Here is a 21,977-nt window from a genome sequence, read left to right as displayed (position 1 = left end):
GTTGAATTAGAATACTGCTGTAGATCATATTATACCCTTTAATATAGAGCGTGTGATCTGTATGTAGTTTAGTTCTCATTATACTTTTGAGTTAACAGAACATATTCACATATTAGTTCATTAGATAAATGTGCATCACTCTGTATCCTTGATCTGCTGGGAATGTGTTACACTGTTTTCTTGACATGCTCTATTGTTGAATCATAAAAAGAAGGTTGTAAGCAGGAGACTTGGTGTCTAAGACAGGGGAGATAGACCACATTCCATACCCCCACCTTACAGAAAGCAGAGAAACAACTGCCGAGGTCATAACTTAGACGCCGTAAGGGAGAAAAGAATGTGAATGTTTAGGCTTTTACAACTAGGTGGGGGCCGCTAGGAGCTATAAGAGGCTGTGTAACCCGTCACCATTTTGAGACTGCTGTGACCCTCTTCAGGCATGTCTCCCCATCATGATGGTTCTAAATGCTCTTTGTGTTGAATTGTATGGAAATAAATGATTGTTGATTGAGCATTTATACACCGAGTATTGTCCTTCCTTCAGCCCAAAGATCAAAAGAATTGGGAGATTTCAACACCATCTTCACCACACCAGGGCCTGTGGCTCTGGCCGAGCCCAACTTCACCACACCAGGCCCTGTGCTGGTGCCTGAGCCCATCTTCAAAACTCCAGAGCCTGTGCTGCTGGTTTAATGCTTATCTGAGTCTTTGGGTTAGGGTATTAGGCAAGTATGCAGGTACCGTTAACTCTGTAGTTCAATTGTAGGGTTGTGTTCGAAACTTCAGGTACTGGCCACCTCATCACTTGATTCCATAAATTGACACATTGTGCTGGCACCAGCAGCTTACAGCCATACCACCCTGAGCACGCCTGACTTCGTCTGACCTCAGAAGCTACGCAGGGCTTGTCTTGGTTAGTACTTGGATGGGAGACTGCCTGGGAATACCAGGTGCTGTAAGCCTTTACTTTTCATGTCATTGAACTGCTTTTGATCCAGAGAAGGGGCGTATTGAAAGACTCAAAGCAGCTGCCCATTAATGAGGGCACATTAACGACGGCCTGTGGCTCTGGCTGAGGCCACCTACACCTCACCAGGGCCTGTGCTTCTGGCCGAGGTCATCTATACAACCCCAGGGCCTGATTTGCCGGCTAAGGTCACCTACACCAAACCAGGGCCTGTGGCTCTGGCTGAGGCCATCTACATCACACCAGGGCCTGAGTTCCCAGCTGAGGCCACCTACACCACACCAGGGCCTGTGGCTCTGGATGAGGCCAACTACACCACACCAGGCCCTGTGCTGGTGCATGAGGCCATCTTCACTACACCAGGGCCTGTGCTGGTGGTCGAGGCCTTCTTCACCACACCAGGGCCTGTGGCTCTGGCTGAGGCCATCTACACCACACCTGGGCCTTAGTTGCCGGCTTAGGCCACCTACACAACACCAGGGCCTGTGGCTCTGGCTGAGGCCATCTACATCACACCAGGGCCTGAGTTCCCAGCTGAGGCCACCTACACCACACCAGGGCCTGTATTTCTGTCCGAGGCCATCTACACAACCCTAGGGCCTGAGTTGCCGGCTGAGGTCACCTACACCACACCAGGGCCTGAGTTGCCGGCTGAGACCACCTACACCACACCAGGGCCTGTGGCTCTGGCTGAGGCCATCTACACCACACCAGGGCCTTAGTTGCTGGGTGAGGCATATTACACAACATCAGGGCCTGGTGCCCCTCAGGACACAGAAGCTGGAGGATGTTTGGTCATTTGTTCTGACACAAGCTGTTGGGGAATTCTATATAATTCTAATATTTTTAGCCAGTTTATGAAAGAGTTTCCAAAACCAAATTTGCGTAAAGTTTCAAATAAAAATTTCCAGTTAACTCTGTCAAACTCTTTTTCGGGATCTAGAGACAATATTGTAGTTTCAATGTTTTCACTTCATGAGTAGTCTATTAAATCAAGCAATCTACGTATATTTGTTGACGAGTGCCTGCCTTTTATGAAACCAGTCTGGTCAGTTAGAATTAAAAGGGGGGTTATCTTCTCTAATCTTTCTGAGAGAGCTTCGCAGATTATTTTGAGGTCTACATTAATAAGGGATTTTGGACGATAGCTTGAGGGAAATCAGGAGTCTTTGCCTGGTTTTAGCAGGAGACTAATATTGGCAGAATTCATATTTGGTGGTAGTCTGCCATTTTCCTTGACTTCCTGCAACATTCTGTGGAATACTGGTGCCAGAACTGTCCAGAATTCTTTGTAGAATTCTGCAGGAAAACTGTCTGGACCTGGAGCGTTATTATTGGGCATACTTATCAGGGCTTCTGGAGTTCCCCTGGTGTCAGTAGCAAATCCAGTGCCATTGCTTGACGGTCTAATAATTTTGGAAGAGTTACCATGCCAAGAAACTGGTCAATTTCATTTTTAGACGGGTTCATTTGTGGTGACTATAAAGTTTCATAGAAATCCCTAAAAATGTTGTTTATTCTTTCAGGTTCATATATTGTGTTCCCAGATAAATCTTTAACAGCACATATAGTTGTTTTTTCTTTATTTATTTTTAACTGGTTAGCTAGAAATCAACCGGATTTGTTACTGTTCAAAGTTCTGCAAGCAGTCTTTGAACTAGGAAATGATTTTTTCTTTTTTATTAATAATTTCAATTCTAGTTTTGTCTTGCATATTTTGTTTGGTATTTCCTGATATTGTTTCCTGATATATTCCAATATACTGTTTGATTATATTTGTGGACTGACAATTACGCTGAGTTCCTGTTGTGTTGAGCCTTTTTTCATATTCTTAAATTCTTGTTTTAATAGTCTAAAGTTGTGGACTGTGCACACTGGCTGTGTATTTTTGTGATGTAACCAAACCTTTTCTGTCCCTCTCAAAAAGCCCAAGGAATCACAAGAACAAAGACTTTTTTTCTTAGCTGCAGACTTCCTAATGTACAGCCTCAACAAGATATTTTGTGGACTGGAGAAGTATGAAGGTGATACAACTCAGCAGACTACACCTGATTAAACAGATTAATTTGTGCAAAAGAAGAATGCTTTTTAGCTTTAGCACAAAAATGTGTCCTTTTTTCCCCCCAATAGGCCTAGAGTGAGAAGTTTCCTAAAAATTCAAACCGCAATGTCCTGTCCTCGTGTTCCACATACATTTATATTCATATTTCAACTGGCTAATCCCATGAAACTCCACAAATTTAGCTTTCTTTTACTTTGCCATGTGGTGAGGGTCCTGTGACCAGGAGTCAAAATTTGGGATCAGGTATGCAGTCACAGGCAGCTTGCAGCCCCACCTACCAGATTGCCTGCTGTTGTGTTGACTGAGAACTGCAGCAGACAAAGAATGAAAAAGCATGGATTCCCTGGGCCAAAGGCCCGCACAGTGGGCTTTGCACTCCCTGACTGGCCTAGAGAGAAAGGAATGGCTCAGTCAGCAAGCCAAGGCCACTGAAGCGATGAAAAGATAATTCAACACCCCCACCCCCACCCCCACCCCACCCCCCCAGCTCCTGGACCTCATGCAGCGTCAAACCATTTGTGAGCAGTGACAGAGCCAGATTGGGCCGAAAGGATATGAGTGGGAAACTTCAAAACCTGCTCATATTTCTGTGGATGTGAAAGGATTTGTATAACACATTCAGTTTTGATGGACTTTCCCATGTTCAATCCAGACAACCCTTTTTGTTGACACGTTCAAATAATGAATCTGTTATGTGTATGGTCCCTTTTTCCCTCCTGCTCATGAGTTCTGTTTCTAGTTGTCAGGTAGGGATGCTGTGCAGACCACTCCATCGTCTGTCCCAGGCTTATGGAGAACCGCTCACTTGCTGGCTGCCAGGAACCAGGGTGAGTAGTTCTCCCTCTCACAGAACAACTGTTTGCTTTTGTAGGTGAGGGTTTTATTAACTACATAATCTGCTACAAACTAGTTTTAATTTAACAGTTTCCAGAGGACTTTCAATCATTGTAATTGTCACTGAGGCCTCATTTAAAACTGTATCAGTTTCTTATAACTTGCCAAAGCTGTGGGTGCTCAGTGAATGTATTTGGTAGGAATATAAAAAATGTTCAACTTAAGGGAAAACTGTAAATCTTCCCTCCTGCCATTAGTGCATGTAAAACAGATTTTACTTTCTGTCTTCCTACATGAGACGTTGTATTTTCTAAAGTGAAAAATGAATTTTAATTAAGTTTTATTTATATAGTGGCAATTCACAACAACAGTTGCCTCGGTGCACTTTATACTGTAAGGTAAAGACCCCACAATATAAAACAAATGGTGTTGATTGGATTATTCACATTACATTATTGATCTGTTTCAGGTGCTGAAATGGAACATATATTTGTCATTTTTTTAATGTTTAGTAAGGCCTTTTCAGTTGGAGCTCAATTCAATGGATACAACTGTGATGCAAATTTTCACAGCCGCTTCCCTGGTGAGGACTTAAAGACTTTTGTTTTGTGAATAACTGAATAGAAATTATGTTAACATTCTAAAAATGTGAAAAAAATTCTTTTGGACTACCTACATGTTCCAAAGATGAGGTGATAAGTTTTTTGGACACCAGTATTATGACATACAAAACTAAATGTTACAGACTGTAATCCCAGAAGCTAAATCTTTTTTTTTTCTTTTTTTTTGGGGGGGGGGGGGGGGGGGGGGGAGAGAGAGAGAGCGAGAGAGAGAGAAATGTACTATTGTAAAATACACAATTTATGTACATATCATTAGATTTTTTGGCTTCTTTTCCAGCTGAGAGAGATATCAGTGTATACTGTGGGGTCCAGACCATTACCCTCAAGATCAATTTTTGCCCTGTTCTCTTCTCTGGCTACACTGACACCGACCTAGCCCTTAATGGTCGCCATGGAGATGCCCACTGCAGAGGCTTTATCAATAACAACACCTTCCCCACTGTTGTAATCTTTAGCATCAGCCTGGCAACACTTGAGTCCTGTGGTAATTCTTTGGTGGTAAGAAAAACATTTTCTTTTTTGTATTAACTGCTCTTACTAAATTACACACACACACACACACACACACACACACACACACACACACACACACACACACACACACACACACACACACATATATATATATATATATATATATATATAGAGAGAGAGAGAGAGAGAGAGAGAGAGAGAGAGAGAGATATGTACTTCAATCAAGCTTTTCTTGATCTTGAGAACTTTTCTTTTTATCCTGCACAATGTCCAACCCTTCTTATCTTAGTAAAAGAGCTGGAGCAGGAATTTTACTCACACTGATGTTGCTTACAGGTGTTAACTGCTCAAGGACCCAATGCTTATGGGAACCTGTCCCTGGTGCAGATTGGAAACATATCAGGGTATATTGATACACCAGACCCTCCAACCATCATCAGCTACCTGCCAGGTCTGCTGTATAAGTTTAGCTGCAGCTACCCATTGGAATACCTAGTCAACAATACACAGCTGGCCTCGTAAGTCTCACTCATACCTTTAAGCTTGTTTGATACCGTGATCCTATATACATGTAAGTTTCAATCATTATATCAATTGGCAGACAAAAAAAGAAGCAGTTTAATAATAAGTTAATAATAACAATAAAAAAAAATAACAACAATATTAATAAAAGCAATACTAATAATAATAATGAAAATTTATAATATAAAGTTATTAAGTTCCACACAATACAACAGAATTTTTTTTTGTTGTTGTTTTCATGAAATACAACCCAAACACAGTTTGTTACATATTTTCAGATTTTAGGTCCTCGACCCCACAAAAAGTCCAATTCAGATTACATATATTAACTTCTAAAAGGAGATATTGGAAATGTTTGGTCAGGAAAGTGTATATGTTAACCTGAAAGAGTGACGTATAGGCATGGTTTTAAAGACAAGGATTCCTCAATGTTATGTAAATTTTAATATAAAAATGTAATTTTAAAATACTGATGCTACCATAATTACTGTTAACTTTCATAATGTTTTAGGTACTTACTTCTTTTTTCCTTTATCTTGACTGTAGGTCATCAGCTGCAATCTCAGTGAAGGAAAGCAATGGCACTTTCATTAGCACATTGAATCTCCTGCTTTATAATGTAAGTTCACAACAGTGAGTTATAAATGTTCATTTGTGTTTTACAGGTGATCTTAGTCTGTTGCACCAAAGATAAAGCCATACTTGTATGCATAAAGTGAACATAAAGAAACTCTGCATCTATGTAAAGTTGATCTCTACCTCTTACAGATGTATGCATCAATTGTCCATGTACAAAAGAAGAATGATGCCAGATTCCCAGAAATTCTTGTTATACAGTTGATGTAAAAAGCAAATTATTGCTAATACTGTAATTATACAAACGTATACTAAATTTACTCTTACTCTTACCCTAAATCCACTTGAATTAAACACTAGGGCTACATCGAATTATTTAGAAAATAAATGTCTAAAAAGCAAATAAATCACTGTCAGTTGGGTGGACGCGAAGAGCCATGTAATATCACATCTATGCTTAAATGACAATTTGCTTTTTATACAGGACTCATCATATATTCAGCAGTTGTCCATCCCAATGGCAGGACTGACCCTGAAGACACGCATATTTGCAGCTGTAAAAGCCACTAATCTGGATAGAAGGTATTCAGTCACAATGTAGCCTTTCAGCCTAAATATGCCACCCACACGATGACTCATTAAACTATGATACATGATGACTTTCATCTGTGCATAAAAGCATTGAAAATATGTTAAAATAATACATTGACATTATTCATTGTAAATGAACTGATTCTTATATAGTATTTTTCTAGTTTAGCGCTCAAACCTCCTTATACAACATGCCTCATTCACCGTCTAATGTTCACACTTCAATGACTGTACTGTAGAGCAACTTGGGGTTCAGTGTTCTGCCTTCTGATTGGTAGATGACCTTCTCTACCTCCTGAGCAACAGACGTCCAGCTTACATTACCTAGTATTCTTAAGTGTTCTCATATCAAAGTACTAATCAGGCCCACCTGTGCTTAGCTTCTGTCTTCAGATGAGATACATGACCCCCCCCCCCCCCCCCCCCCCCCTCACGCACACACACACACGCATGCATGTTGGGTTAACTGCTAATTCTGTTTTGGGCTCTGAAAGCTAGGATAGGCTCCAGCACCCTGTGACCCTTAACTGTATAAACAGCTAAGAAAATGGTCTCTCGGCATAAAATAAAAGGCTACATTTATGTTATTTCTAACATAGATGTAAATGTAATTTCTAATTTTCATGTTCGTTTATAGTCAGTGTTGAGGAGTAAACCTACGCATACGGATCAGTATTTAAGGTTTGACTCTCATCGTCCACTGGAGCATAAACAACATAGAGCCAACACCATCCCCGCAGACACAGTGGCCAGGGAAGCAGAAGAACATCACATCAAGAAGGCCCTGAGGAAATGTGGTTATCCCAGCTGGACATTTGTCAAAGCTGGGAAGGCGCCTAAAGAAAGCTCCAGCCGATCAAGGAGAGAAGGACAACTGCTGACTAAGCGAAAGCCTGTAGTTATCCCATACATGTCAGGAGTATCGAAATACTTGAGACGCATTTTCTAAACACTGCGTCTCTGTGGCTTTTAAACCGCAAAACACGCTGCGCCAAAAATTGGTCCACCCCAAGGATGGGGTCCCCCAGAACAGAGTAACTAAGGCTACGTTCACACTGCAGGTGAAATCGCATCAAATCCAACTTTTCTGACCCTATGCAACCCATGGTATGACAGCGTGAACAGCACAAATCCGATATTTTCAAATCCAACCTGGGTCACTTTCGTATGTGGTACTGAATCCGATACACAACTGATGTTTGAGAAAGCAACTGCTGTTTGAATGGTCATGTTGCATTAAATCCGTCTTTTACGTTGCTGACACAAGACAGACGCCAATTATCAGCGCCGGTGAAGCACCCCAGAAGACGTGAACGCTTCCTGGCCATCCAGTGTAGATGTTAGTGAAACTGTTGAGAAGACAACGCTGGACAAACGTGAACATTTTATTTGTACTGTATAATCTGCAGATTCTGACAGAAATCTGCAACTATCCTTTGAAGCACCACTCCTCTCTTAAACAGCAATAAGGATAATTATTAAGCCATATGAAAATAACAAAATAACTTTATAACTTAAAACAAAACTGGGTGATCAATCAGTGATCACTGTCAGCCTCTCTCGGCTTTTATTAACACTAATCTTTTTAAAGCTCAGTTTTTAAAACCTTACGATGTAAGTACAGCCCAGCCCATACAGCAGTATATGAATGACTAACCTGGTATTGTGGATGGATTATCTCAGTTGTTCTCCTGGCTGAAGTTTGGTCTGTTTACAGCATCCTGCCATGCGATTACATTTGTTCCTGACCACCAAGAATCCTCACGTTAACTTTTATTGAGTTGAAAAAAGCGTGTTTATATTATGCTCATATAGCCGTGTCGCTAGCGGTCACGTAGCACATCGTTATATACCAGCTAGCCAAACTTAAGTAACCCTACAAACGTCAATGCTGTTTAGTTTTCTGTCTTCATTTATGTCGGAGCTGTACGTTTGAATTTGTTTCCAAAATCCCTCAGTCAGGACATGCTATATTACTGGCATTATTAATATTTAGAAGGAAGCTAGTGAGCTAACTTCCTGCTAATTTCTAACTCCGTTAAATGTCATAAATTCCGTTTTCATGGATGCCTGGATGTTAAAATGAGTTGTTACACCTGGTAGAGCAGAACGCTGATCATTTTATTACAGATGAAAGACTTAAGACAGTTTTTCAACTCTCGGTGATGCCACAGTGATTGTTTGATTTATGGACCCACACTGGAGTTGAGCCCAGACAAGGCTAGTGACGTCAGACTTAAAGACCAGGGCCATCAGTCAAACAATACTGTTTGGTCTGGGTCTAAACAGAGCGCGTTGTGTGTAACATAGAAACATCAGTTTCTATGGGCCGAAGGTTTTTTTCTTTTTTGTAACGGTATAAACAATGAAAGGTGGTGGATTGGCCAGATGGTGGCCGATGTGTAAAAATAAGTCAGTTGTTTGGTGGTGGCTATGGCGGAGCTTTCACAGAGGCCAGCAGGTGGAAAGGGGAGGCAGGAGAAGGAGAGACCCGAGGCGGCCGCTGTGTCCAAGTGTCAGGTGAACTGACACTTGGACTGACACTAAGAAGTTATGAACTGCAGTCTATCTGGGTCAGATATAAACCAAGTTTAGGTGGAGTTTATTCTTTGCAGAAAAGTTTGCAGAACTACGAACGCAGCTGGAATCCACAGCTGTGCGTGTTCATGGAGCTTGCATTTTCACCTGCTGGACATCACTACCTGACAAGGTTAACTGTCTTCAGAACATTGCAGAGGCCTTGACAGTAATTGGTTCTACATATCTGTGTGAGCAGATTTTCTCTACACGAAGAGTGTCCTCAGGTCTGAATGCTGGACACTCGGAGACCAGAGATCACATTAATATGTGTATCCCTGTATTAACAAACATGCCATATTGGCCCAGTTTATTTTTCTTATCATTGTTGTGAGGAGACCACAAATAGCATTTGCACTTTCTGTTGTACAGTTCATTTGCTGTTATGAAGTTCTTGTTATGGATAAAAAGTTTCTTTTTTTGTTTCAAAATAGCTGATAACTATTCGCTGATAGTTGCAAACATCTGTGAACAAATATAATTCTATAAAGTTGTTTTATATAGTGTGTAACTGTTAATATAGAGCGTTATTAAATTTATTGCTAATGCAATCAAATGGCACATTGACTTCTGAGGAAATTTTAGATGGCACTCATCATCAGAAAGGTTGCCTATCCCTGGTTTATAAGATTGGGGAAACCTGCAGTCATCTGAGACTGAAGAAGTCACTTGGATGAGTGACAAAACGTTTCTCCCACTTTAAAAGCTACGTCCAGATTAAGAGAACCAACTTTTGGAGATACACACAGAATAGTTTCCTATATGAAATTGGTGCAAAAAGTGCAGCCTTATCTAATGTCCATCCTACTGTTACTCATTTTATATTAAGATTTAAAAATCTAGTTGGTACTGTTATGGTGAGTAACCTTCAGTAATAGTTATTAAATCACAAAGCAATAGTACATTCATGTAGTTGTAAAAAGCATGATAATATATTAAGTACTCCAAAGTATTCAGAATACATTACTTTCATTGAGTAACATAACAGAATACATTACAAAATACATTTTGGGGCAAGTATTCTGTAATCTGTAGTGGAATACATGATAAAAGTAACCTTCCCAACACTGTTTATAGTTTAAGTTCAATGAAGCGAGACACAATTTTAACCAAAAATCCAGAAAAAAATCCCCACATTACATAAAATTATAAATGGATTTTCATATAATTGAGTTAAGTATGCATTTGAATCCCTACAATCTAGATAAAATTCTGGCTCCCAGAGATTAGATTACAATCAATTAATCAGTTTCAGAAACAGATACAGACCACCAATCAATTACAGATAGTCAGCTTATTATGTTTATAAAGCACACTTGCCCACAGAATAAAAAATCTTTAATTCCAACTTCTTCCACTACCATGGAGAAGACCAAAGAGCTGTCAGAGTTTGTCATGAGCAAGACTGTAGATCTGCATGTGGCTCAAATGACCATCAGCAAGAAGTTAGATAAGAAGGTGACAACAGCTGGTGCAGTTAATTAGATATGGAAGAAAGGCCATCAATCACCCTCTATCTGGAGCTCCATACAAGTTGTTGTCTCATGGGGTGAGGAGGATCATGAGAAAGATGGGACATTAGCCCAAAACTATGAACTTGTTAATGATGTGAAGGCAGCTGGAACCACAGTCACCAAAAACATAATTGGTAACACACTGCACTATATTGGACAGGTCTGGCATTGCCTACACCTGCTCACCCTGCTCAAGACAGCCTTGAACATCTAAATGTTTCAGAGAAGACTTAGGACAAAGTGCTGTGGTAGGATGAAAACAAACTCAAGCTCTTTGGCATCAACTTGTCACACCGTGTTTGGAGGAAGCAAAATACTAAATATCACCAAAAGAAGGTACAGTCAAGCTACAGGACAGGCATAGATCACGGGGCGATCGTGGCTCAAGAGTTGGGAGTTTGCCTTGTAATCGGAAGGTTGCTGGTTCGAGCCCCGGCTTGGACAGTCTCGGTCGTTGTGTCCTTGGGCAAGACACTTCACCTGTTGCCTACTGGTGGTGGTCAGAGGGCCCGGTGGCGCCAGTGTCCGACAGCCTCGTCTCTGTCAGTGCGCCCCAGGGTGGCTGTGGCTACAGTGTAGCTTGCCATCACCAGTGTGTGAATGGGTGGATGACTGGATATGTAAAGCGCGTTGGGGTCCTCAGGGACTAGTAAAGCGCTATATAAATACAGGCCATTTACAATTTACCATGGATGAGTCTTCCAGCATGACAATGACCAAAAACACAGAATCATGACAACAAAGGAGGGGAGAAAAGGAATCAGCTGAGGAAGTTGAAGCTTTGAGTTGCCAAGAGGCAACCAAGTAACCTAAGGACATGTGCAAGTTTCTGCATAGAGAAATAGGCCACAATCCCTCCTTTGATGTATGCAAACCAGGTGACCAACTACAGAAATGTCCTACTTTTGTGCTTGTAAACAAGGGTTTATTTATCAAGTACTGAATCATATTTTTCTCCTGGACACAGTTTGCATTTCACCATGTGCTTTTGTACCATTGCAATCAGTAAATAAATAGTGTCCACAATTTAGCTATAGACCAAACCACAATTTTCTTCCTCCTGCACAAGAAATTATTTAACTTGCGCTGCAATTAGCTGAATCAGCTCAGAGCAAAGGAATAAAAGGGCATATTTGATTGTTGTTGTTGTTCTTCTTCTTCTTTCTGTCCTACCAGTGTGCAGAGACCTGAAGAGCTTTTGTACTAAAACTTTGTAATAAATACAATCCACCCACATACATGCCAACCCTCCCGATTTTTTCCGGGAGAATCCCGAATTTCAGTGACCCTTCCGAAAATCTCCCGAGCAACCATTCTCCTGAATTTCTCCTGATTTTCCACCCGGACAACAAAATTGAATCAGTTCGGCTGAGATTTAAATTATTAGATTAGATTAGATTAGATTAGATTAGATTAGATTAGATTAGATTAATCCCTCAGGAGGGTTCCTCCGGGGTTTTTAGACAGCTGAATAAACGTCAAACAGAAAACGTAATAAACAGAAGTGTGAGATGGTTGAGAATTTATGCCAGCGTCTGGTTTATTTTAGATAGCAAGGAGTAGATGGCAGAGTTTCACACCACCGAGAGAGCTCTTTTATCCGATAAATTAACACTGTAAAGTACCAGTTTTTTGTATATAAATGTATATGTATACCACTTTCTGAGGTCTCAAGTTTGGCAAGTATGCACCAGGGGTGAGAGGGAGTTTCTTTTTTTTTTTTGCTTGATTGTTTGTTTTTATACAATACTAAAAAATACATAAACAATTTTTAAATGGACTTTATCATGAATTAAATGACCCTTCTGGGATATTGATCTGATCGCAGGTGGGTTTAGCCAGTTTCAGTCTGAGGCTTTAAGAAGAACGTAGCACTTTTTAGACACTTCTTTTTTGTTAGACTGCAAAATCAGCACTGTCTATTAACGTTACTGATGGGTAGGACCAATAACATTAGTTGCTATCTGAATAATAACTTAAGTTAAACTGAGAACATTAATGTATCCACTGGCCAAGTTAACAGTTACCATAACTGTTTAGTATTTTAGTGTTGTGTTGTTGGAATGCCCATCTGCAATGTTGCTCTATGAAGTTGTGTCACACCTAGAGGAGGTAAAGAAGGCACTATTGGTATTGCTACTGTTATAAATAAGCATCCAATTCAATAATGGGTTTTAGTATCCATTATTATCCAAAAATGTTTTTTTTTCACAACTTTGCTCTGGAGGCACCATTTCCACATAAGGCTGCATACTGAAACAGAGTTATCCTAAAACAGGTTGTACCATGTTCTGTTCCTTTGTTCTGCTTTTAATCACATTTTTGTGCAAATTAGATGGAACATTCTAATGGACTACTGTTACACCACACCTTCTGGAAATCCTAATGATGACCTGCGTTACGATCTTTTCTTTAGGTAACTCCAGTACAATAACAGGCCCATGATTGTGTAAAACTCTGACTCCGACTATCCTTGACAATGTTTTAATAGTCTTTTCTAATGTTGCTTTTCTGAACTAGTTGTGAAAAAGACCCCCAGACCACAGTGTTTGAGAATGGGAAGAGCCAGATGGGTCGTTTTGCCTTTGAAGTATTCCGCTTTGTAAAGCACAAGAACCAGAAGATGTCCACTGTCTTCCTACACTGTGTCACCAAGCTGTGCCGAGCAGATGATTGTGCAATGCTGATGCCAGTGAGATTGGATACTGACACACTCACACATAAAAAAAAATCTTGAGATAAAATATAACACAATAATCTTGTTAGAGTCACCTTCATTTCAAAATGGAAAACTCCATTGACATTATTATTATTATTATTATTATTATTATTATTATTATTATTATTATTATTATTACTTAGGTTAAAATACGTAAGCTCATTTACAAATTCTTAAAAACAATTGGGAAATACTTCTACTGTACATTCTTTTCCATTACAGTTTATACCTCTCATAGTTTTTTATATTCACTCTACATTCAAAGGGTAAGTATACGTTTATTTGAATTAATAAATACTAGTTCCATTATGTTTTCCTACAAAGCATATACTGCATCATTGCATCTAATTTAATATTAATTATAGAAATTTCTTGAATATAAACATCAGCTTCACTTCAGCATTCATAAATTCAGTTCTTCAAGTATAGTTAGGTGCTCATAGAAACATTCCTTGTTATCACAATGGGCATTTCGTAAAGCATCTGTATGTGATAAAGGATTCGTTACAAAGCAAAGTTCATTGTAATAAATTTGCTGGAGCTAATCTGATGCTTCAGTATACAGTGTTAGATGAATGTCCACCTCTTCTCACCGCAACCAATCGCAGCAGATGACCGCCCCTCCCTGAGCCTGGTTCTGCTGGAACTTTCTTCCTATTAAAAGAGAGTTTTTCCTTCCCACTGTCACTAAAGAGTTGCTCATAGAAGCAATTAGTTGACCAGATTACATTCATATTTCTTCAGACTAAGTGACTGTCTGACTTTCCAAACAGACTGAGATTTCCAAATGGTCCTTCCATAGAGTCTAACAGACAGCAGTACCGTTATTGAACAGTGGTGAGGGCACAGCAGTTACAAGATATAACAGGTTATTAGCCTACATTCCTCATTTTTCAGACAGTACGATGTCTTGAAAGACACCTGAGCATCTAGATTTCATGTTTCACCATGAATCATCATGGAGCATTGTGGAGCGACTAGAGTGGAAGAAAACAGGTCTACTTTATACAGATGACAAGCTGAGATCAACAGTAGTTGTAACTGAATGATTGATTAGTTCTGTGTCTCCCCATTATACAATAATAAAACTACCAAAAATATTAGAGACTGTTCATTTGAGCAAAGGGGATCAAATCATTATTTCCCTCACTGCAGAATAAGGGGTTAGATATTCCTCCGATATCAAATTGGACACATATCTTGGCAACATCGATGGGTTATATTAGTAGTCTGTGTCCTGAATTCCTCATCATAAGAACATACACCACATGAGAGAGGACTCATTCTTTCTGTGTAATATTTTCATAGATCTGTGGCAGCAGGAAAAAGAGAGATGTCTCTGATGGAAAGGGATCAAATGCTGCATCTGGAAACGCCATCCTGACTGCTGGGCCTATCATAACTCGGAGTGGTATAGTTTAATAACACTCTCGCCTAACATTTCCACAGCTGAATAATTTTTACTGATTATCCAATGTATTACAAGACACTAATGTATGTCAAAATCCAAGATTTGACACCTAAATGTTGACTAAAGTTGCAAGCTTGTCTGGGTGACCTAGGATTTTCAAAACAGTACGTTAGACAAGGCATCCTTGTCTATCGTACTGTATACACGCGAATGAAAGAAACTATATACCATATGGATTACAGTGTGCTGAAATGCCATGTCTTTGTTTTTCACAGATGAAATACCAGCCAATAATTCTCAGCTGGGTAAGTCTTGTCATTCTGTTCAATAAGTGGTATGATGCTTTTGTGTGTTGTTCTACTTTTAAAGGTTATAAGATATTTGTGTTTTCACTGGGAGAAACATTTTCACTCATCCAAGTGACTTCTTTAGTCATAGCTGACTGCAGATTTTCCTACCTTATAAAAAGGACTAACTAACGCACTACTAACTAACAATGGGCTGTAATATCAATTTTATAATCATTAACATGCAAATTGTCATGACTAGGGATGGGTATCGAAAACCGGTTCTTGTTGAGAACCGGTTCCCACTGTTTCAATTCCTTGGAATTGTTTGCCATTTTTGCAAACGATTCCCTTATCAATTCCAGTTGCCCCGAATGACGTCACCACGTTGCGGAGCGTCATTTACCTGGCAGGAAACATGGCGGCTCAAATGCTCAAAAGTTTGATTATACTTTACGAGAACGGATGACAACAGGGCAACTTGCAATACTTGCAAAGTAGACATTTCATTTAAGGGAGGAAACACTACGAATATGCAAAAGCATTTGCTCACAAAACACACGATGACCTTAAATGAATGTCGTGTTTTTAATTCCGCTCCGGACTCGTGAAATCCAACCCAGCAGCAGCGGTAACGTTTGCACGTCCTCTCCCGTTAATGCGGCAGGTAAATAATCAACTAACAGTGCATATTATGTTAGTGCGATCTGCCTTATTACAAAACCTGCCATTACTGTGCGCTGCATTTAGGTGATCATGATGAGAGAGACAGACAGAGTCTGGCTGGCTCAGATGCTGGCAGTTCTCGCTGCAGTCTACTGGTAACGTCTCCTTTCAGGCCAGGATAGACGAATGTCATCGTGCAGTGACTAAGTTTGTGGTAAAAGGCTTGCACCCATTTGCCACAGCAGATGGTAAGTGAATGTGTTTAATTGTAGGCAGGAACATTACTGGATATTCTTGTGTAATTGCTACAGAATAATTGATGTTATACTTTGTTATTGCTACAGAATAATATTTATTTTATTATTTTACATTTACAATTTTTTTTCCTGGGGACCCTGTGATACCCCATGGAAGAGCCATAGGCTGGATCTCTTAAGATCTCACTGTTGGGTTTGTAAGGCCATGTTACTCCTAAATTTCTATCTCGTTCAAAGAGAAGCTATAAAACAAAGTTCTAAGCTATTCGACCTTAGTGTTCTCCTTTCTAAAAAAGAATCAATAAGAGAATCGATAAAGAATCAAATCGTTAAACAGAATCGAAAATGGAATCGGAATCGTGAAAATCTTATCAATACCCATCCGTAGTCATGACCCTTGATCGCTGGCCATGAGTACCATTAGAAGATTTCCAGCATGTTTGGAATCACAGCATTGTATGGTACATCTTTTACCATTTTACAATGCTACAAATGCATTATGAGCTGGTGAAACCTGCAGCCAGCTGAGACTGAAGAAGTCTGGATGAGTGATGAAATGTTTCCCCAACTGAAAATACTATGTCCAGATGAACAGAATCAAGCTTTGGGATTTCCTTAACTGGATGATTCCACAATAATCTAGACAGGAACATAGCAATATATGCAGCAATATATGACACACTATGTGAGTTACGGCCGGCAATGATCATCAATGTTCAAAAATTTTGGTCTGTTAGAAGTCAGTCTATATGGCTATGCAATGCCTGCGCATACTATATTCCTCAGGATTCATTTTATTGTTCAGCCAGTATATTGCTTTAGTTGTTATTGAAAATCAAATACTGAGCCGGGATGTCTCAATCTGACATTAAAAGTTGTGTCATTTCTCATTGGAATGGCAAAAAAGGTATTAGTGTTTTAACACTCACTGCTATTTGGCATTTTGCATGAACTTAAGAAAAAGCATTGAGAATGTGAAAGACATTTTTACATTTTGGAATGTTTCTTTGTGTTTGTGCTGCTTAGCCCATCTTAAAGCTCCAGTGTTTCACACAAATACAATGACCATCGCACTCATCTCAGGCATGATCATTCTGGGTGTCATGTGCCTATGCTTCTTCATCATGTCCCTCACCCTTCTGAAAGGCAAGAGCGCTCCAGTCGGCACCCTGTCAGGAGTCCGAAACCTAACCTTCAACTGAGTACCTGAACTCACACATTTCTCATCAGTTCAATGCTAACCAAGAATGCAGAACACACGCTGTCTGTGCATGTGGGCATCAAAGAATTTAACTGTTGAAAAAAAATACCTGTTACCAGGTCTGTACAATGAGTATTAGTGCAGGAGTTAAGTAAAACTGGGTTTTGTGTTCCTATCGCACAAAAAGCTAAGCCTCAGCCTGCATATTTTTCATGCAGCTTTAACCCATTAGTGGGGATACTAAAAACTTACTGCAATACCTCAGCTATACAGTTTTCATTGCAGGGTACGGGATCAATTATATGGCTTGCAGTGCATTATATAGTGTATAATAAACATAGCATTTCCTGAGAGAAATGATAGATATTAGAGAGATAGATTTACTTAATCATTTATTAGGAGGTTTTTTTCCCCTAAATATGTATTTCCATCGCTTGATTTAAATATTTTTAGTTACTGTGTTAGCAATAAACTTGATTGTTAAGGATATTTTGTACATGTGCTACCTTATGTATAACTTTTCCTGATATGTGGTTAAAATGCAACTTGATTTGTTCACGAAATGTACAAATTGTCTTCAAACGTCCATGTTGCTAATACTGCACCTTGACTTGTTATTAAAACATACCCATTTGCATATTTCTAAACATAAACTATACATTGCCTCTTAAACACTACTGTGGGATTACAAGAATTGATAAATGACTAGCATTGATATAGCTTGTATTTTTACACTACAATCCACATTTATCCATTCATGCACTGCTTGGTCAGATCATACAACACTACTATCCAACACACACAGACACATGAACATCAGGTGAGGTGGAGATTGGGGGTGAGCAAGCAAATGTAAATTTCTGCATTACTAATATACAAACCTGATGTAAAATCAGTTTGATTCCTTATCATAGTCCTTAATAACCTCAAAGACCTCTTTGCTTCATGGAGGGGCTTAACTTCCTCTGGGATCATTTATCATTTTACTGTTTCTTTTAATTTTTATAGAAAACCTAAAGCTAATATAACAGAATAGAATTCATTAAAACATTTTGTTTTGTATATATGGATAATTTTATTTAAACGCTTATGTTCCTGTACTGTGCATCCATGAAACGTAAGACGATTCGATCTGCGTCATTTCCGTCTTGCATTTATTTACTTTCCAGCTCTTTGAAACATCATGGCAAAATGTCGAGGAAAAACACCAAGTTTTTTAAATGGACTAACAATGAGGTGGAATTGTTGCTGCGAGTAACACAAGAGTACAAAGTTGGAAAAGCAAGCGTGAATATAAACTGGGAGACGTACCACAACAAATATGCCGAAATTAACATTCCGTCTTCTTTGAAGAAAAACGTGAAAATGTGGAGCATGTACAAACTTATATTAATCTTTAATAGCGCTATGAAAAATGGGGGAAAAACAAAACTGCTGTACAATGCCATACACCATCTTAGTTGATTGGTTACATGACTGCATCATATGACTAAAATGCGTCATCGTTTTCAAAAGCCTCCGTTTTCGCAATCCACACTGCAGTGTGAAAACAGTGTTTTTAAATTCATCTACAATTTCAAAAAGATCAGTTTTCCTTGACCAAAGAAGCCATCTCAGTGTGCACGGAAGGACAAAACAGAGAGAAAAATATGCGTTTTCAAACGAAAACGTATTAGTGTGGACATGGCCTTAGGCCTGTGAAATACTGGTGACCTTTGAGGGTGTATCTTAAATTTCACCCCATAACAGCTGGGATAGGATCTATCCCAACTGTGACCCAATTCAGGGTCACAGTATTTCTTTTCATAATGCCTATTACATTAATAGTAGGGGGCTATTCCAGAAAGCATGTTCATCAAACTCTGAGTTTGAAAGCAAACTCTAAGTTGATAAACTGTGAGATTGACAACTCTGAGGTTACGTCCACATGTACCCGGGTATTTTTGAAAACGCAGATTTTTCTATGCATTTGCACCTTTCGTCCACACGTAAACGGCATTTTTGGTCACTGAAAACGGAGATTTTTAGAAACTCCGGCCAGGGTGGATATTTTTGAAAACTCAATTTTTGCATTTTGCGTGTGGACGAGAAAAACGGAGAAAATGCAGCGTCAAAGGTGTGCGCATTTTTTGACGTCACACTGTGCGCCACGTTATTGTTTTGGTGAAATGATTTTCTACAATACTGTTACTGTTAATTGTACTCTCTGCAGTGTTTAAATGCTTACATATACACACACAGTTACTGTCCCTCCACACATATGACTGGGTTCTGCTTCTATGCCCCAGCTTTGTTTACTTTTTCCCACAGAGGCTTCTAGACTTCTGATTGGCCAACATTTCTGCACGGTTAGCAATATATCGCCACCTGTTGCTTTGGCATGTTCCTAGCAGCGTTTTCCTTCATTTCTGCCTTTACGTGTGGACGGGATTCTTTTTTAAAACGAAAACGGAAAATCTCCGTTTTCAAAAATACCCGTGTACGTGTGGACGTAGCCTGAGTTATTTGAACATACTCTGATCTGCTGTTCTAGAACAGCAAACTCAGAGTGTGTTCAAGCTGATTTAAGCTAGAGCATGAGGAGTGAAAGAAAGTCATTCTCCATGGAAAACCGATACTAGGATTCACCATGGCAACGGGTAAAGAGCAGAGCATTTCAATTTATGGTATAGTTGGATATTTCAAGATTTCAAGATATTTCAAGACATTTTAAATAGGAATACAGATCATAAACATTAAAAAAAAACCTTCTATGAATAGATCCAGATGTGATCAGCTGAGGAATGGCTGGAGTCTAATTGATCTGGGATTGATGCGGTCTAAATCTGTGATTTAAAATAAGATCCACTTTGGATCCAGACACAGTTTACTGATCTGTTACAGACCCTATGATTTCGTCAAGTTGATCTGGTTCTGGTTTGAACCACCCAGACTGATTTCAATGATTTTCAGTGAAAAATATCTCAAAGCTCAGACTCTAAAATTCAAATACTGTACCTAAATCTGTGAACACATTTCAAAGTGAAATTTTGGGAACACAGATTGTCTGCAGGCTGCATTTAAAACATTAGTTTTTGTTTAATGTTAGACTCTTAAAGTCATCATCTCCAAGATCCAATTGTGACAGACATTTTTAGGTCAGTGTAACTTATTATAATAAGATAAACAATTGATCAATGTGTAACATACAGTAAATATTTTCGGTACAAAGGGACAACATCAGATGGAGTCTTTTAGATTTTATTCTGAGCTGATAATAAATCTGTGATGTAATCGCTGTCCTTATGTATTGACAACCAAATGGAGTCTGTTATCCTGGTAACTCACTAAGAGTTGAAGTGAACTCTCTTTCTGAAACAAGAAACCTGAGTTTCCACCGTCTCAATTTTAACAAACTCAGAGATGTTAGCTAGACCTCCTTTCTGGAATAGGACGGTTTTATCTATCAAAGGTGGAGTGCTGCACAAGCTTCCCCATTGGTCCCGCCTCCGGGTCTAGTTGGCTCCGGGGGTGGGGGTGGGGGGAGGGGGGTAGAGGAAGAACATTATATATATGTAGTATATACATTGAGTGAATGTGCAGTAGTAGCAGCAAGCAGGTGAATTCTGTACATTAATAAGAATAGAAATCTGACTATTTTACAGAATAGACAATATAAACATATTTAAAATTAAAGGAATTTGAAATGTACATTGTGCCTGGGTTTAGAGTGTCTGGAAGAGAGTCCTGTCTCAGTCAATTATAGATGATGTGAGAGGGCGGGTGTGTGTGTGTTTAGGGCCTGGATGGCTTGGGGATAGAAGCTCCTCTTGAGTCTCTCTGTCCTTGCCCGGATGATGCGGAACCTTCTACCAGATTGCAGAAGTTGGAACAGTTTGTTGCCAGGATGGGAAGGGTCCTTCAGTATCTGCGCTGCTCTAGTCCGGCATCTCCTGGTGTAGGTGTCCTGAAGCGGGGGGAGAGCAATCCTGCAGCAGCGTTCTGCTGTACGGATCACTCTCTGGAGAGCTTTTTGGTCCTTCACACAGCTGTTCCCAAACCACGATGTCATGTTCTGTGTGAGGATGCTCTAAAAGTCGAGACGAGACCAAGACCGAGACAAAAAGTCTTTAAACTGCAGCCAGATGCTGCTTCATTTACGGGTGTCAGACATATTTATGTGTTTTTGCGATGCACTCACACAGCCCTCCTCACCGCTGTCTACTGTCTCACTCACTTACTGAGAGGACAGACGCACGCTCCACTTGACTGTCGCGTCTCTCACCCTCTCTGTTTGTCACATAATGATTTTATCCTATATCCTCACATGTGATTGGCCACAATATGGAGGGATTGGAGCATAGCTGAGCCACTGTGTGAGAGCTGACCAGTGAAAGGAAATTAAGTGAGGAACCGGCTCTCGTTCAATGGGAGTCGACTCTTCTGATTCACTACAAAGCACTCTCTAAGCACGGCTCTTAGAGCTGATGCTTTTGCATGACACATTATCAAACATTACGTTCTGTGTCATGTATACTGTTGAGTCCAAATCTCCCGACCACTATGTCGATCTGAGACAGCAAGGCGGAGACAGCGAGACCAAGACAAGACCAAGGGATCCAAGACCAAGACAAGACCAAGACCACGTAAAAGAGACCGGTCTTTCTCTTTTCTGCTGTGACTCTCCTTCCTTTAGGCTGGTTTTCTCCCAAACCGT

The 21,977-nt window shown here is 39.8% G+C and overlaps 1 protein-coding gene and 1 pseudogene across 2 annotated transcripts; both read left to right on the top strand.

The window, feature by feature from the left end:
• Positions 1 to 843: 843 nt before the first annotated feature.
• LOC113031275 (uncharacterized) lies at positions 844 to 962 on the top strand (annotated as a pseudogene).
• Positions 963 to 3,568: 2,606 nt separating this feature from the next.
• zpld1a (zona pellucida-like domain containing 1a) lies at positions 3,569 to 17,674 on the top strand. Of its 2 annotated transcripts, XM_026182311.1 has the most exons (12): positions 3,569 to 3,618; positions 3,769 to 3,856; positions 4,333 to 4,446; positions 4,764 to 4,984; positions 5,297 to 5,478; positions 6,029 to 6,101; positions 6,543 to 6,640; positions 13,076 to 13,156; positions 13,261 to 13,432; positions 14,768 to 14,870; positions 15,146 to 15,175; positions 17,107 to 17,674. In XM_026182311.1, exons 3-12 carry the CDS (start codon positions 4,341 to 4,343, stop codon positions 17,280 to 17,282), a joined length of 1,242 nt encoding a protein of 413 aa, XP_026038096.1. In that variant the 5' UTR covers positions 3,569 to 3,618; positions 3,769 to 3,856; positions 4,333 to 4,340; the 3' UTR covers positions 17,283 to 17,674. The 2 variants fall into 2 exon arrangements, with proteins under 2 accessions (XP_026038096.1, XP_026038095.1); XM_026182310.1 differs by having other exon boundaries at positions 3,577 to 3,856; positions 4,863 to 4,984.
• Positions 17,675 to 21,977: the final 4,303 nt, after the last annotated feature.

This window comes from Astatotilapia calliptera, chromosome 10 (assembly GCF_900246225.1).
Source record: "Astatotilapia calliptera chromosome 10, fAstCal1.2, whole genome shotgun sequence".
NCBI classification, from domain to species: domain Eukaryota; kingdom Metazoa; phylum Chordata; class Actinopteri; order Cichliformes; family Cichlidae; genus Astatotilapia; species Astatotilapia calliptera.
The sequence above is the reverse complement of the archived record's forward strand: the minus strand, read 5'-3'. Positions and strand labels throughout refer to the sequence as shown.

Bases quoted from the DNA above. Each gene is read 5' to 3' on its own strand.
- zpld1a (XM_026182311.1), top strand. From the start codon at position 4,341: ATGGAACATATATTTGTCATTTTTTTAATGTTTAGTAAGGCCTTTTCA. The intron at 4,447-4,763 runs GTGAGGACTTAA...CTTCTTTTCCAG, and splicing joins TTTTCACAGCCGCTTCCCTG to CTGAGAGAGATATCAGTGTA. The intron at 15,176-17,106 runs GTAAGTCTTGTC...TGTGCTGCTTAG, and splicing joins AGCCAATAATTCTCAGCTGG to CCCATCTTAAAGCTCCAGTG.